This window comes from Sceloporus occidentalis, unplaced genomic scaffold, assembly GCF_023333645.1.
Source record: "Sceloporus occidentalis isolate IW3139 unplaced genomic scaffold, rSceOcc1.0.p SCAF_40, whole genome shotgun sequence".
Classification (NCBI taxonomy): domain Eukaryota; kingdom Metazoa; phylum Chordata; class Lepidosauria; order Squamata; family Phrynosomatidae; genus Sceloporus; species Sceloporus occidentalis.
In genome coordinates, this window is record NW_028317020.1 from 6,718,952 (window position 1) to 6,735,570 (window position 16,619).

The window sequence follows — 16,619 nt, forward strand, 5'->3', positions numbered from 1 at the left end:
GTATATTGTATCTTATAAGTGTTAAACGGTGTACTTGGTGCTTTACAGTCAGGTAATGTAAGTACAGTAGTCCAGACATTTTGATTGGGTACTATAGGTGTGTATCTACACCCAGCAGAGTTTACACTCTAGTAGTTTGTATATGCCCTGCTTACCTATTCTTATGTTATATACTACTTGTTATGTCCTGTGTGCCCGTTGTACGGCGCTATGGAATATGATGGTGCTATATAAAACAATAAACAATATATGTGCTTGTTTTATGGAATATTTGCTATTGAGCTATTCTTCTGTTGGTTAGAATAATTATATTAAGGATAGTTGGTAATATATTTGTTATTTGGTATTACTAGATTATGAAGTTGCGCACAGGGCTTCTCTATGGAATACGTCGCTTTATCCAAGTCTGTCGGTCCCGGTCTTGGCAGACCCTCTGAATAAGAGGCGCTGTATTAATAAAAGATAAGCGAGTTCGACGTGCTTTGCATTTCTGCAGTAAAAATATGCCGTTTAATCATTTGCTAAAAAAAATAGCGTAACATGATGGCGTTTTCATTGTTTATAGTGTACGTTTTGTCTGTTTCGTAAAAATATACATTTTGAGGCAGTAGAAATCGGGCAGACTTGGATTCCTGGGGCCGGGAGTGTGCCGGGTTTCTACAGTCTGTGTTGTGTGTAAACGTGCAGCGTTTCTATACCATCTAGTGTCTGCCTGTGTAGTGTAGTAAGCGTTATCCCGGGTCTAGATTGCTCTTACATGAACCGAGTTTATTGTGACGTGGACAGTATTAGACAAGCTGCCTGTTATTGCGTGACCTGGGTCTTCTATTCTGCATATTTGACTCGCCTAACCGGTATTCTCAGTTCTTGCCTATATGTGAATGTGTTACTGACCTTGGGCAGGCATTACCAGCTGTGAGGTATAGCTGTCCCTATGGGAAGGGGATTAGACAGGTAAAATGTGCACCCAGGAGGGGCAATTGCAGACAGGTAAATATGATTATTTGCACTGTAGGGACGTGTTGCCTCTCAGGTTTCTTTCGTTCTGGCGCTGCTCTGTGATCCTACCCATTTCTATATCCTTTCCTCTTCCGTTATCCCCCATTCTCTTCTCCATACATGCAAGGAGTCATGGTGTAACAGACCCCACTAAGGTTGGGCTATGTGCGTCATTGCAGGTTCCTTTCCCACCTGTCAGCGGTTTACTCTATGGGGACATGATGTAACAGAGTGAAAAAGCAACTTGCTCAAAAAGCTCAGCCTACTCTTCTAGAGACGCTAACATACGGTTACTGCAGCGGATGCAGCTTCACTAGAGCACTCGCAGGGCAGCAGTTGGTAAGTTTGGGCTGTGATTATATCATTTTAAATTTTTCTATCATTACCGTTATTTCTGCTGCTTACGTTACTTTTTCATCTATCTGGCAGGTCTTTAGTTTGGACTCGATTCTCTTTTCCTGCGGACCCACTGGCTAAAATGGCAAGTGCAGGACCGGCTCCCTCTGCATCTGCGGAGAACTCCAGCCCCGGCGGAGCAAGTGGCAGCAGCAACGGCGAGGGCGCCAGCCAGGACAGCACGTTTGAGTGCAACATATGTCTTGATACCGCTAAGGATGCCGTGATTAGCCTTTGTGGCCACCTGTTCTGGTAAGTATTCAGGGAGGGGAGATGTCAGGGAAATAAATTGGGGATTAAAAGTTTGTCAGGGAGGTTTTTTTTGCATATATGGGAACATCCTGAGAGGAGCTGCAATTAAAGTAGATATTAGTTGTGTCATAAAATATACATTATAATGATTTTCCTAATTTCTGCATTATTTTTATTTTTCCCGCAATTGCCTGTCTCCCTTGTAGCTGGCCATGTTTGCACCAGGTGAGTTGTATCATTAATATATACTTTATGCGTATTTATGCACTTATTTAAGCGAGTGGTAAATAAGTCATGTCTGGATATTATATTTTGAATAGCTGGGGGATATTGGTCCTTTTATCGGCTGCACTGTGTGCTTGGAGCGATCTGACTTGTGTTTTCTAGTTTCTTTCTCTGTGGATGCTGATGCACTTTACCTTTCTATACTTTACTTTCTCTGTAGAAGCTGTCTTTTATTATAGGCACTACCTGCACATGGTCAATTGTGATTTTTATTGATGTGCAGTATAGTTAGACAAATGGGCATTAATATATTTTTTTCACATTGTACAGAACTGCAGAAAATGGTGGCACTATATCAATCAATAAATAAAATGCTTCTTTCTCAGTGGCTGGAAACACGACCTAACCGCCAAGTTTGCCCAGTCTGCAAAGCGGGGATCAGTCGTGATAAAGTCATCCCCCTGTATGGGAGAGGAAGCACCGGACAGGAAGACCCCAGGTGAGAGATGTAGGGCTGTAATGATTTTTATTTGAATTCCAGGATCAGCTTTGTTGTAACATATGCTGTTGACACTGTATAATATTACACACCTCTTCTCATGTAACAGAGAGAAGACTCCACCAAGGCCTCAAGGGCAAAGACCAGAACCAGAAAACAGAGGGGTGAGTGCAGGTGGCACTGTTACAGCGTGTCTGAGTCACATGATGAAATGATTGCTCCGCACCTGAAATTCTGCAGATGCTCCCGGGACTTGCAAATTATCACGTAACAAGCTGCCCTTGGGATGTACTAATTACACCGCTAACAAGTTGGCTGGGACAATGCTTCCTGTCATTCATTTTATAACTAGAAACATTTGATCGCCAATTTCCTGTTTTATACGCTGGTTTCACCCCTCTCTATAAACCCTAAACTATAAATGTCAATATTGTTCCCCGTTTAGCAGTTTGATTATGAAATCTTCTTGTTTTGTGCAGGGTTTCCAGGGTTTTGGATTTGGAGATGGAGGGTTCCAGATGTCCTTTGGTATCGGGGCATTTCCATTCGGAATATTTGCCACGGCATTTAATATCAATGATGGCCGTCCACCGCCAGGTATGTTTTCAAAAAGATCTGTCTATAAGACAACTCACTATGGTCGTTTCTGTCTGTCTCTAGCTGCTGTTCGTCTGACCTTTTTTTTGGGGGGGGGGTTATTTTTGTGTGGAGCGCATGGTGTCTGGTCTTCTATAATGCCTTTCATGCACATTCACTATCGCTCATAACCTGTGCAGCATTATATTAACCCAGTAAAACCTTCATGACATAAAGACAGTAGCGGCAACCAATCAGCAGCCTCAGTAAAGTGAAAAAAGAAAATAAGTTATTTAGCGGCAGGCTGGATCACCATAAACTGCACCTGAAGCCGTCATTTAACCAAACCCATGCTGTTAGCCCTGTAAGATCACAGGAGACTTCCATGATGATTGGATGCCTCGCATTCTCAACGAACGCAAGGACCTATTCATGAGGAGTAGGACCTGCTGATTAATAATAATTAAATATAATATTAAAATTAATATCATTAAAATAATTAAAGTAATCTTCCAGGAAATTAGGAAATTCAAGACACTTTCTAAGAAAACCTTTTTCCCATCAAAAAGTTTAATAATTTAAACTTATTAATATTAGTTTAAGTATTAGTATTTAAGTTATTGATACTTAACATTGGACTATACATCTAAAAATGCTATTAATACTTTGTTTGCATTAACTGTGGCTTTATCTAGCTTCACTGTAATGCTTTCTTCCCCGTAGAAGTATTCTCTCTCCTTGTCCTCCTACACTTGTATGCCCGTGCATTTCCCTTTCCGCTTCTAATATTTGCTTTGTCCTTGATCTATCTGCTTATTTTTTTTCTGTTGCAGATGATGATTTATAACATATCTTTACTGCTCAGATAAGCCACCTTCTGTTTACCAACTGTATGTTATCTCTTAGCAGTCCCCGGAACCCCTCAATATGTGGACGAGCAGTTCCTTTCTCGCCTCTTTCTCTTCGTTGCCTTGGTCATTATGTTCTGGCTGCTGATTGCTTGAAGCCATCTCCCTGTGAACTGCATTACGGACTGAATCTCTTCACAAGTTGGACTCCTGCCCTTGCGCCATCGTATCCTGGATTCTGACCTCTCTTGTTGCATTACAGTCAAAATTCTGCTGTTCGGCACAGTTTATATAACAAAAGAAAGGGGTACACTGATGTTCAGAGAGCTGAGGGGGAAAAAAAGTATTATTGTGTCTGATCGAGATGTACGGGAGGGAGCTTGTAGTGTAACAGCATGGGATATGGTGGGAGAGATAGGACATGGGGGGGGGGGGACATTATGTTTTGGTAAGACGTGGCTGGGACAGAGAGAACATCAGATGCATGGACAATGTAATCATGAATTGTTTGGAGCAAAAGGCACAATGACTGGATGCCAAAGAGCAAAGGAGGATCCAGGTGGAAAGCAGTGTAAAAAGTGCTGCATTGAGGGCAACAGGAAAAGAAACTGCGGGATGCCGTTAAGTACAGAATGTTAAGGGCAGTTTACTGTAAAGCACGGGCTTGAAGAAAAGGACAATGCTGCAGATTTTTCCAGGGGAGAATATTGAGGAGCGCAGCCCATGAGTGCTAGTCACACTAGGGAGAGCAGTGTTAGAACACAGAATCCAGTGACAATTAAAATTAAAATCTTGGGTCGTGTGGAGGAAGGGGAGCTTATGGGGGTCTCTTGTACCCTCCGCTAAGTGTGATCTGGACCTGGGCGTGGAACAGTGATGATTCCTCAATTTTATGAGATTTACAATAATTAAATTGTACTTTTTAAATGGAAATACTTGCCTGTCTGAACTTGTATGTATACACGTCATTATAGAGAATGTTGTGTTTGGGCTATGTGTGTGTGGAACACAAAGGGGTTTATTCAATAAATGGAGAGGTTGCCGCGTCACTGTGAAAGGACCAGCACTGTCAGGGTTCTCCTGCAAGAAAGGCTGATCTATCCCAAATAATGCATAATTTAGTGGATGGTGGATACTTTGAAGAATTCTCGCTATTTAACTATGCATTATAAAGGGCCAGCCAAACTGTTCCAGGAACAGAAGCTCACTACCGTGTAATATAGAGTGAAGTCAGAGTTAAAATCCCAACTTTCCCTTCTATATCCTCATGTACCTGTGATCAGGCAGGTCTGGATAGACCCTCCGAGGTGTCCACCACCCTGTTTCTGGTGCTGTTGGCATTCACACCTCTGATCAGTTTTTTTGGTACCTAAGCAGCAGTTAGGTGTAAAAGGCACTTGTGCTGAGAGCCACCACATTTGATCATTTGGGAGCGCCATCTGACAATGGAGACCTTTTGGGGCTTTGGCATAATAACTGGCTTCTATTGAAGAAGCTAAAGTTGGTTATCAAGTTTAAATGGATGCTGGTTCTGGCAGGAATGGAGGGTACTTCACAAACTGGGACCTTGGTTTGTTAATCCAACATCTAGAAATAATTGTGCTGGCAGAGACTAAAGCAAATTTTCATTATTAAATGAATGAACTGTATTCTGCGTGCTTCACTGTAATAGTCCTCCCTGTCTTTCTGATCAGCAGTGTTTTGTGAAGTTCATCTAGTTATTGCGTGTGTAATTCGAGTGCACTAATGCGATCTGCAAACAGGCGATTGAAAACTTTTGTGTATAATATACAGGGATGCATTTTCAGGGGCAAATCCAGGGCCACTCTCAAAACATGCACACATCAACACGCCAACACACAGACACCTGGGCACTCAACAAATGCACACACGCTTAACATACAAACCCAGACACACACTAACATGCACCCAGACACTTACACAAGCTGACACACTAACCGACATGCACACAGACACACTAAACACACATCCAAGCGGTGTTAATGTGGCCGCTGGCAGAATATTCACACCTGCATTTTGTTTTTTTATGCCCTCGCAGGGGCCACCTGGGTACATGGAGTGTATTGTACTATTCAAGATTTTACTATTACTATCGGTGATGTCCAGCTTGCCAGTTGTACAGCAGCGCTGCTGTATATGGTGGTGCTTTATGGACGAGCACTTAATTATAACATGTATGTTAACAGATATATATATATACCAGACTGAGAACGCCGTTCCCTCATGTGTACATCCTGCAGCCATGTTTGTTTCTATACTTGCAGTTAAAGCTCACAGATGGAGCACAGGGTGTAAGATAACATTTGACCTACATATATAGGTATATACCGTGTGTGTGTGTATATATATATATATATATATATATATATATATATATGTAATGGGAACTGGCAGCACCGCAGCCTACACCACCCCGGCCCGGCCGCCAGGAGTCCCATCGGCCAAGCACAGCACACGGGACGGTGCAGGAGAACAACTCCCCCCACGTAGGCGGGAACTAGGTGTGAGGCGTCGACTAATAGGCGGGGAACAATGAGGGGAAATGGGTTGTGTCATGCAGCCAGGTAGCGTTTGAACCACACCGGTACCCGTATTGTGATGTCATCGGATGACATCACCCGCATCTCTAGTGAAGCGGGAGCGGCCCGGGGATCACCGAGCGCTCGGTAGGGATGGGCACGTGACCAAGTCCTAGTGCATCTTGGGAGCTGCGATGCTCTTTGGGGTTCGCAGGGCTCACTGTGCATAGGGGGTGGGAGGCGGTGTATATACTTAATGTAGTGTATATAATGATTATAGAGGCGGGGAGTGGCGTCCGTTAAATGCAGTGTATAATGTATAAATGTGTACTCTAACAATGGGGAGCTGGGTAAGGGATATATATATATATATATATATATATATTAGTGTGTGTGTCAGCCCCCAACCATGTTACAGCTGTGCACACTCGGTTGTGTACATGGTGCTGTTCATGAGTTTTCTGTTACTAGGTGTGCGCTGAATGCCTAGGGCTTAGTTGATAACATGTTTTACTCGAAAAGCCCTGGTGTTACACGTTATTCACAGAGCTCCTCTATCCGTATATCCGGCACATTATCGGAGGGGGCTGTGTCCGCTAAATGTTGGGAACAGTTAGAATGTGCGTTGGGTTGTGATGAGGGGGAAAGGGGGGTATTGAGCAATTGATTAACTCTATCCTCTCCGGGAACCTGCTCTCCCTTTCTGTGTCAGGCGTTGTGTCGGAGTTTGAGGCTTTGTGTCGGAGTTTGAGGCTTTGTCGGATAGGTGGGTGTTGAGGGAGTACACGAAGCTGTGAAGTCAGAGGAGGGTTTCTGGAGTACAGCAAGGAATGCCACAAACAGGAAGCAACACAAAAGAAGTGAAAACAAAAGCGGGGAGTAGATCAGAGATGAAGCCTTTTTTGAAGGGTCTTATCGTCGTGGTCAGAGGTGTTTAGTGAAATATCTGGGGAATCTGCTTTATTTTTAAGGCATATAAACGAAAGCCCAGACGATGGTCTTTAGTCTGTCTTGTGTTGGATGCCGGTGGAAAGGGTTATGTGTAATGGAGGGTGGAAGATAGATGGGTTACACAGTAGTGTTTAGGACAGTGCTGGATCCTAGAAATGGAGAAAGAGTCTATAAGCAGATATTGTATCCCTTTCACTTACTGTCACGGTTTATACAGGACTAACGGAAAATACAGCACGCTGTATTAATATATTCAATTAAAAATACACTTTGTAAGACTTTATAAGACTGTTGGCATTTCGTGCCCTGGGGCAGGGATGGGTTCTTAGGTGGCGCACATATACGGTAATACGTAATATTGATTAAGTGGCAGCAGTCTGCCCGAGGATACTCTGTATTTGCCCCAGGATGACCCAGCTACATAGCTGAAGTTGCCACATTGCCCCAGATTACAGCCCTTGGCGTTGCCTCGCCCGTCCTTCTTTGTATTTGACGCTCACAATCCTCGCTGCGTTTGTTAATTTTAATGGAAAATTAGTGGTATAGCTGGCAATATCTTTAATGCGTTCCTTGTCATTCGGTTTTCCTTTGTAATGGATGGGATTGGCATAAGTATTCTATTGTGAAAAAACTTCTCGCGTAACTGCTCTGTGATAGTCCTACATTCCAGCATAAAGAAGTATCATATGGCATAGATCAGCCAATCACAGAGCCCGCTTGGGTACCTGATCTCATCTTACTACATAGCAACTGCGGACATTGATTTGTTTGGCGTTGTAGCAATGGGATGGAATCTCAAGCATTACATGCATTGTATATTATGTTTGTGCCTCATAATAGGGTTTATTTACTAGAAGGAGCATTGCTAGGAGAGTTTAATGGTATATAGTGACTTCACTATACATTATGAAGGCCCGTTCCCAATATGCTTCTGCTGTATGAAGCGCTTGGTTGGCTCTGTATAATGGATAGTTAAATCAGCAAGTCTGCTAACCCATTAAATTATACATTATTCTAGCTGGAGGAACCTGCCAAGGTTGCACCTTCTTAATAGATAGCGAAGTAAGAGAGCTGGAACCAGTCTCGCTTGAGTTCATAGACCCCCAAGGTGGTATACAGTTATACGTAATCGGCCTTCAGCAATATCATTTATTCATGCGCAATTCCTGAATGTAGTAATTGCCGCTAATATAACATTTAAAGTTATGTTTGCCAGTCGTTCTTAGGGACTTTGTGCTGTAGTTGCTACCTATTGCCGCCTCTTCGTTAATTCATGTAAATATTTGCTTTCAGCTTGAGCCGAAAGATTTCTCAGCAGCGGGGTTATCTCAGAATGCCTAGATGAGGGCGAGTGATTCCTGGTAAGAATTCTTACACCTCAATGCTTTGTATTCACACAAGAGTCAAATTTGATATTTTAAATAATATAAAATGTTACGTTTAAACCGAATGTTTCTCCAGCCTCCGCCGAGCTACTTCGGTTTTTCCCTTATCCACAAGTGATATACTAGATTATTTTGTAGGCTAGTGTGTGCCGACAGGTGTAGATTTGTACCATGTTAGCCATAGAAAGCAAAAGAGCAAAGCTGGTAGATATACCTTCATTGGCTAACTGAAGTGTAATAGATTGCAAGCTTTTGGGGCTATGTAGGTCTCTTTAGGCTTATTATACATCTGAAGCCGAAATTGCTCATACATTTGTACGTTAACATACAGAGATTGTACCGTATTTGCTCGATTATAAGACGACCCTGATTATAAGACGACCCCCCAAATCTGAATATTTATGAAAAAAGAAAAAGCCTGAATATAAGACGACCCTATAGTTTTACCAGTAAATGTTAATTCATCTAAACTATGAGAACAATTGTTTGTTAATAAAAGATATGATTGAGAAAAATATTTGGTTTTTATTTCCTTTTTTTTTAACCTGCCCCCCCAGTTATGCGCATCTGCCCCCAGGCTTGCCACTCTGCCCCAGAAATCCCTTATACCCTCTAAATGCCACTGTACCCCATGATATGCCTTTTAACCCTCTATATGCCACTGTGCCCCATGATATGCCTTTTGACCCCCTATGTGCCACTCTGCCTCCAGAATGGCCTTATACCCCTATATGCCACTCTGGCATTTAGGGGGTTAAAAGGCATATTATGGGGCAGAGTGGCATATAGGGAGGTATAAGGCATTTCAGGAGGCAGAGTGATGTATAGATGGTTAAAAGGCGTTTCTGGAGGCAGAGTGGCATTAAGGGGGTTAAAAGGCATTTCACAGAGCACTCTGCCTCCAGAAATGCCTTATGCCCCCCATTTAACACTCCCCCGCCCCCCCCCCAACTTACGCTGCCCGGACCAAGCACCGGGGACTCAGAAGCACCGGTAAATTGGGGGGGGGGCATAACACAGGAGGATCCAGGTCCCCTGCATCGCTGCGGGGGATCTGGATCTTAGTCTCATAGTCAGACCTATTTGAGGTCTGATTATAAGACAACCCCGATTATATAAGACGAGGGGTATTTTTCAGAGCATTTGTACGAAGCCCATTTTACCGCTACGCAGCCGATTTAACCACGTGCTGTAATTGAGGAAGTGCTCTGATAACAGACATTATTTTATATGCAAAGTGTTAAGCTTTTGGGCTCAAGTAAAGGATAAGGGTGTTCCTGTATTGCAAAATACATGGGCACGTGCTTTGTACCTTCAGTAACTTGTTTCCTCGCATTAGGGCAAGTGAATGAGTAATTAAAGCTCACTAAGATATTGTTTCCTTCAGGATAAAATACAGTGGTGTATAAAGTAATGTTGAGAAAAACTGGTTTTGTTCCAATAAATCTCCATTATCTACAGACTTGGGGGCAGCCATTGTTTTGAGTCGTGTGATATTTTGGGTGCCTTTCCTGCTCAGACACCACACTGAGCTGAGTCTTTAGAACAACGTGAATACGCAGATGCCTGGAAACTGTGTTATGTAAAAATGGACACTGTTTTAAAATGAAGAGGGTGGTAGAAAAGGGGACAAGCCTCCCAGCCGAAGTGATAGAGGGTAAACACAGTGATGGGGTTTTTTAAACACATGGGACAGGCATAGCGCAAATCTAGAACAAGGGCTAATTAAGGTCTGAGACTTTAAATGAGGGGAAACGGGCAAACTAGATGGGCCAAATGGTTCTTATCTGCCAACAAACTCTGTATGCATGTTAACCCACCTTCAGGGTTCATTCACAGAGGTGGCAGGAGAGATGTGGTTTCAACCTCTTTACTTCACTGTACGTTTTGAAGGTCCAACCCCAGTGAGCTTCTGTTGAAGGAAAAGATTAGCTGGCCGTGTATATTTAGATTTCTTCGATTTCTACGCGCACATCAATTTTGCATTATAAGATCGGTTCGGCCCTGCTTACTGGAGTAGCGTTGACCCTTCATACTGAATAGTGAATAAACCCCTTTGTTCTTTGTGCAGCTCCTTCATAACTTTTGAACTCTCTCCAAAAGCCCAATATCACTAAATGCCATTAATAACTATGTCCAGTTTCACAGTGATAATCGGTGTGATTTTATGGTTGATTCCCAAGAAAATACTGTTTCTGTCTCCATTTTGTATTATTTACATTCGTTCTGTTTTCTTCTGTCTCAGTGATTCCGAGCTTCTCTCTCCAGTGGACCCCTGGGTTTCACAAGCAGAACAATGTCTCAGCTGCAAACTGCAACTCACAGGACCAGCGATGGTAACAACAAACCATTCCAACCCAACTTTGTATTTTATGCTTTCGCTCCGAAACATCTTAACACTTTGTGTTAAACCATTTGTCCTGTTCTGTATATTTACAGAGCTTAGCCTGCCCCATCCCAACAATCCTAAACCCAACGTAGTGTAGCAAAGTGATTGCATGTTTTATTAATCGTTAAATGTATAATTATTAATGTAATGGCTGTTGGCCGGCCAAAACAAGATGCTGAATCTGCTTCAAATCGTCGTAGAACTAAAAGGACGTTGTGTATAAAAAGTATTCTTGGTGCAAAGTTTTAAAAATGGTCTTATCACCTAAACTAGACATCACGAGGCTTCTCTCATTACTTTTCCCTCTCTCTGTCCTCGTTTGTGCATGTGCACGGAGCTTTGAATGGTCCCCCCTTGCATATATATGGGTCTGTGTTTCCCCCCACAGGTTGTCTGCCAATACAAGTTTCACCCAGAATGCTTCTGCTGCTCTGGCTGCAAGGCAATGATTGAGGATGGAGAGTCATTCTGTCTGGTGCAGGGCACCGCACTTTACTGGTGAGGGGTACACGTACGCTCCCTTAACTTGAGATGTTCTGTAACCACACACTCCTTCGGGCACAATTAATGTGTTTTGGTCACTGCCTGTGCTTCACCTTTACAGCGGTCCATGTCACAAGCTGCTTCTCTTACGACCGCAATTTGAGGGTCTTTGCAATGAACCTGCACAAGAAAAGCATGTTCACACGCTCACCCTCGTGCAAATCCATCCGCATGTTGTAGGGAAAAGGGGCTTCTCTGTGTCGGTGGATGACATGCAGGTCACACAGTGAGTATGGATTCCGTCTGTACCCTTGTAATGTGGAGTGGACCATCTTCACTTCCCCAACACAGTTTTAGAAATTGTGACTCCTATTTCTGATCCCCTCTCAATTATTCTCTTGCTTCACCTAAATGTTATTAATAGTTTAATAAGTCCTCGATCCAGTCCCAAGTGGAAAGCAAAAGGGTTGGCTTTATTCTGTCTGGTGAGAGGCCGGACGGTGTCATGAAACTTTTTGAACCTTTCTCTTACAGGGTGAGTCCCGAAGTTCGGAGCACACTGCACCTCGGTGACCGTATTCTGGAGATTAATGGAGCTCCTGTCAGCTCGTTGCCCCCCAGCGAGGTCAGTAATCTTCATCATGCTATGTAGGCTACAGTATTCGCTGTTGATGATGGGGTGCAGTTATAATTATATTTTGTGATGGCCCTTGTTTGGCGAACTGCCTGGCCCTCCTCATTCCTTCTCTCCCTTCGTTTTCCTCAGGCTGATGAGCTGCTTTGCTGCCCAGATAAGACCCTGCAGCTTCTGGTAGAGCGCAACCCAGCATCAACTTCCCCTGCTGATAACCCTCCCCCCAAACCTTCTTCCTTGTGCACAACAGATGGAAAGGCCTGTTCAGAGGGCACTATCAAACGCAGCTCTATCCGGTCATTTTTAGTACTTTCCTTACAACTACCAAGTTTCACTTTTACATTTATTCTGGTTCTATTCATTATACTCCTCGTACAGACTTCATGTCAGGGTTGCTATTGTTCATTTTGTCCTCTATTACTCATCCTCTTCTTTGAACTTTGTTGCTACCGTGTTTTTATAAAATATACTCTGTTCAGTGTTTTATTCAGTATCTCTTGCCAAAGAGCTGTTTCTAACTTCAGTGTCCCTGTTTTTTCTGCAGTCCTAGAAAAAGTAGTTTTACCCATCTGTTCTGAAATTTTTCTCATTGCTGCTGTAGCCGGCACCTACCGCACTAATATGACTTTCATCCCGATGTCTCACCTGTACTCTGTACTCATTCTGTACTCATTCCAGTTACTACATTCATACTTCATCCTACTTCCTTACAGTCCTACTCGCTTTTACTTTACAATGCTATTCACACCTTTTTCCCCCCATCAATGACTTTCCTTGTTTCGGTCCAGCTTATGCCTTATTTTCCTGCAGTCGGAGCAATAGTAACAGCCGTTCCCCGGGACCATGCTCTCCCAAAGACCCCCGCTCTGTGTATCGCTCAGAGTCTCTCCGCTGTGCTGTTGGACAAACTCAGCAGATTTTCCGCCCATCTGACCTGCTGCACGGAGAAGAACTGGGCAAAGGCTTCTTTGGACGAGCTATCAAGGTGATTGTGGGGGGGATGGTCGTGATGAATGGGGTGGATCACGTTAATGTTATGATTCACTTAGCCAACTGTTTGCATATGCAGGTCACACACAGGGCCACAGGCAGGGTGATGGTGATGAAAGAACTAATTCAATTCGATGAACAGACTCAGAAAACGTTCCTCACTGAGGTACGCACAAGCTCCTACTCTGAGATGCAGCTTACCTTTATCAGATTTCATACTATTTGTACCTTGTGGCGGGGAGAAAGTTTGCGTGACGCTAGGTGACGTTTTTTAAAACATTTTTCTCAGGTGAAAGTCATGCGCTCTCTGGATCACCCCAATGTGCTACGTTTTATTGGGGTTCTGTATAAGGACCGTAGGCTGAACCTACTGACCGAGTACATTGAGTGCGGAACATTGAAAGACTTCCTGAGAGGGGTAAGAGCACTAGAGTGGCTTTGGTGGTGAACGACGTGTATTTTTGGTGCTGAAAATGTTTTGCCAAGAGGTCAAAGTCTTGGGTTTAATATACAGCAGTATTACCTCTACCAGAAGGAAGTTGTAGCTAACCACCACCCTTGGTGTGAAGAGGTAGAGTTTTTAATACAGTGCGAAACTTACTTTATTGTATGGATTTTTCTGCCTTCATCTGGATTATTGCAATTAAGGACATTTATATTATTCTTTCAGTTTCGGTATTGCTTCGTGCAGCCATCGTAAGGGTGGATTGAGGACAAGGGAGAGGGAAGTTCAGGGCAGGAAATTGTGCACTTAATGCCATCCTTGGTACATATTACATATGCTAAAAGTTATAAAGGTGCCATGTCTATGCATTCTCTCAAACTCTCAAATGTTTTGAGGCCATGTAGTGGGTAGATGAGAGTAAAAAGGGTCAATTAGTTAAGCAGTTTTAGTGACAATAATACCTTTTTTATCCCCATCACATGTATCTTCAAGGATCATTGTCCTTGGCAGCAGAAAGTCTCTTTTGCTAAAGACATTTCATGTGGAATGGTAAGTTTAGTTAGTATGTACTGCCTTTTTATATAGATATGTATTTATTGTAGATACTTATGCCATAAATGTTTCTTCCCGTCAGGCGTATCTTCACTCCGTGAGCATCATCCACAGAGACCTCAATTCACACAACTGTCTAATAAAGATGGTAACGCCAAAAATGCTCTTTACAACTATCCCCCCCCTATTCTCTTGTTCTCAAAGCACTAATATACAATACATATTCGGTAAATCATAAACTGCCTACCAGATGTGTTTGTGCCATGTGATAGATGTCAATTTAATGGCTAGGTAAAAACTTTTAATACTAATCTTGAAAGCTGCCTTTAAAAACGGAACACATTGGCAATTTTTATGTTACTGATTGAGTTAAGGCTTGTTTATCTTTCTCTCCCCCTTACAGTAAGCCTAAACTGATGGACACAGGCTGCATATTTGTGCACGTACTGCAAATTAATATGCAAAACTTGGCTTTCTTAAAGGCCTTTGACACTATTTGAGGCACAAATACTTGTGTTACTCTCTGCTTCGTGTGTGACACATAGAAATAAATGGTAATTACTACTTTATGCGTCTTTTTGCAGTAATATCGCAAATATTCTCTAGACGGTAACTTTAAATCTCCTCCTCCAACTTATATATTACCAATAAGATAATAATTGAAAAAAATATTAATTTCTTGCAACGTTCTAAATATTTGCACTCTTAAGGACGGCACAGTGGTTGTTGCAGACTTTGGGCTATCACGGCTTATTGTCGAAGAGAAGCCAAGGCCTGCCCCAGAACGCCCACCCACCAAAAAACGAACATTGCGCAAGAGTGACCGCAAGAAGCGTTACACCGTGGTGGGAAATCCATACTGGATGGCACCTGAGATGTTAAATGGTATGGAAAGTAACCCTTTCTGTGGTGGGTAGGCAGATGTGGGGAGTTTAGTTTGGAAACAATGATTTTGAGGAAGTCTTTCCTTGGTCTTGGGGTAACCTGATCTTCTCCACCAGGAAAGCATTACGATGAGAAGGTGGACGTATTTTCATTTGGGATTGTGCTGTGTGAGGTATGAAGACTTTTACCTAGAAAATGACATCTGTGTCATTGCAGACCTCTGCATACTCCATTTATGCTAAAATCTGCATCCTCCACCTATTCCTACGCTTGTCTTTCTCTGCAGATTATTGGACAGGTATATGCTGATCCCGATTGTCTGCCACGCACATTGGATTTTGGTCTGAATGTCCAACTCTTCTGGCAGAAATTTGTGCCCAAGGACTGTCCTGCTGGCTTTTTCCCACTGGCAACATCCTGCTGCCAACTTGAACCCGATAGAAGGTGATTATCTTGATATTTGCCGCTGTAATCTCTACTAGGTTTCCAAAGCTGTGTTTCTTCTCACGGTTTCAACCCCCCACATCTCTGCTTTTTTTTCAGGCCTGACTTCCCCTATCTGCATGATGCATTTACAGCATTGTCTCTATTCCTGGGAGAGCTGGGGATCCCCCTCCCTTCAGAGATGGAGTATATGGAGCAGAACTTCAGACTGCAGTATGGCCTCGTGCATGATCAAGGTGTATCCCAGGAAAACAATCATTCTTAAGGAGCAAAGGGCAACATTGACATTCCAATTTTACAGAGAGAAACCATCTCTGCATGTTTTTCTTCCTGCACTTTGAATGAAAGCCCCTATTTTCTCACTTGCTCCCTCAGGGTGGAAGAATAAGCTCCCACTTGGGTTCAGCATCCATTGGCCACAACATTATTACAAAGGGTAATAGGCTGCAGTTTACATTCAGCTAGGGACCAAAAGTATGAGTGGTTACTCATCTGATTTTTACATTTGCCAGGATTAAGAGGGTCATTTCTTATAGCTCCTCTATACTTGAAAACCTTCCGAACATACTACAGCCCTCCCTCCACTGGTTATGAAAGCCCCATTTCATTTGAGTGCAACGTTACACATCAGTCTCCCGCAAACCATTGTTTGGTTGCAGGAGTCTCTGTACAACACTTCCATGGTTCAGACACGTTGCACTTTTTTCTTAAAGTTACAAAGAAATACGTACACTTGAATGACGTAGGGGTGTAATGTGGCAAAGTGTGCCTTTTGCATTCTATTTGTCACTGGGAAGCAATTTGCTATTCTGTGATGATCATTGTTTTTCCCATGGTCTCTATATGCTGCAGGGGGATATAGCTACATTTTTATAGTGTTCTTATCTGTGTATGTTTTTGTTGAAAACTGGAATTGACTATCTCAGATAACTATTTTTTTCATTTGACTGTAAATGTTATTTTCCTCACTATGTATGTTCTGGTGAGAACTTCCCTTCTACATTACCTTAAATTTTCTAGTGCCTTTCTATTAAGTTTAGACCATTTTCAAGATTTTGCTGTGAAACTAACTTTTTTTTTTTTTTTTTTTAACACCACTATGATATGTATGAATCTGGCCCCTAAC

General features: G+C 42.7%; 2 protein-coding genes across 3 annotated transcripts; both read left to right on the forward strand.

Annotated features, from left to right (window-relative positions):
- Positions 1-1,477: 1,477 nt before the first annotated feature.
- Positions 1,478-3,951, forward strand: LOC149290284 (E3 ubiquitin-protein ligase RNF185). Of its 2 annotated transcripts, XM_089489619.1 has the most exons (6): positions 1,478-1,647; positions 1,854-1,872; positions 2,259-2,371; positions 2,481-2,535; positions 2,851-2,968; positions 3,854-3,951. In XM_089489619.1, the coding sequence occupies exons 1-6, from the start codon at positions 1,478-1,480 to the stop codon at positions 3,949-3,951; spliced, it is 573 nt and encodes a 190-aa protein (XP_089345745.1). The 2 variants fall into 2 exon arrangements, with proteins under 2 accessions (XP_089345745.1, XP_089345746.1); XM_089489620.1 differs by lacking the exons at positions 2,259-2,371; positions 2,481-2,535.
- Positions 3,952-6,196: 2,245 nt separating this feature from the next.
- LOC149290285 (LIM domain kinase 2-like) lies at positions 6,197-15,758 on the forward strand. Its single transcript, XM_089489473.1, has 16 exons — positions 6,197-6,302; positions 7,048-7,101; positions 10,940-11,007; positions 11,449-11,558; positions 11,665-11,829; positions 12,078-12,168; positions 12,310-12,473; positions 12,988-13,162; positions 13,247-13,333; positions 13,457-13,585; positions 14,105-14,161; positions 14,247-14,312; positions 14,875-15,049; positions 15,166-15,221; positions 15,336-15,493; positions 15,593-15,758. The coding sequence occupies exons 1-16, from the start codon at positions 6,197-6,199 to the stop codon at positions 15,756-15,758; spliced, it is 1,827 nt and encodes a 608-aa protein (XP_089345599.1).
- The last annotated feature ends 861 nt before the right edge of the window (positions 15,759-16,619 follow it).

Bases quoted from the DNA above. Each gene is read 5' to 3' on its own strand.
- LOC149290285 (XM_089489473.1), top strand. From the start codon at position 6,197: ATGGGAACTGGCAGCACCGCAGCCTACACCACCCCGGCCCGGCCGCCA. The intron at 6,303-7,047 runs GTAGGCGGGAAC...TTTCTGTGTCAG, and splicing joins AGGAGAACAACTCCCCCCAC to GCGTTGTGTCGGAGTTTGAG. The intron at 12,169-12,309 runs GTCAGTAATCTT...CGTTTTCCTCAG, and splicing joins GCTCGTTGCCCCCCAGCGAG to GCTGATGAGCTGCTTTGCTG.
- LOC149290284 (XM_089489619.1), top strand. From the start codon at position 1,478: ATGGCAAGTGCAGGACCGGCTCCCTCTGCATCTGCGGAGAACTCCAGC. The intron at 2,372-2,480 runs GTGAGAGATGTA...CTCATGTAACAG, and splicing joins ACCGGACAGGAAGACCCCAG to AGAGAAGACTCCACCAAGGC. The intron at 2,536-2,850 runs GTGAGTGCAGGT...TGTTTTGTGCAG, and splicing joins CAGAACCAGAAAACAGAGGG to GGTTTCCAGGGTTTTGGATT.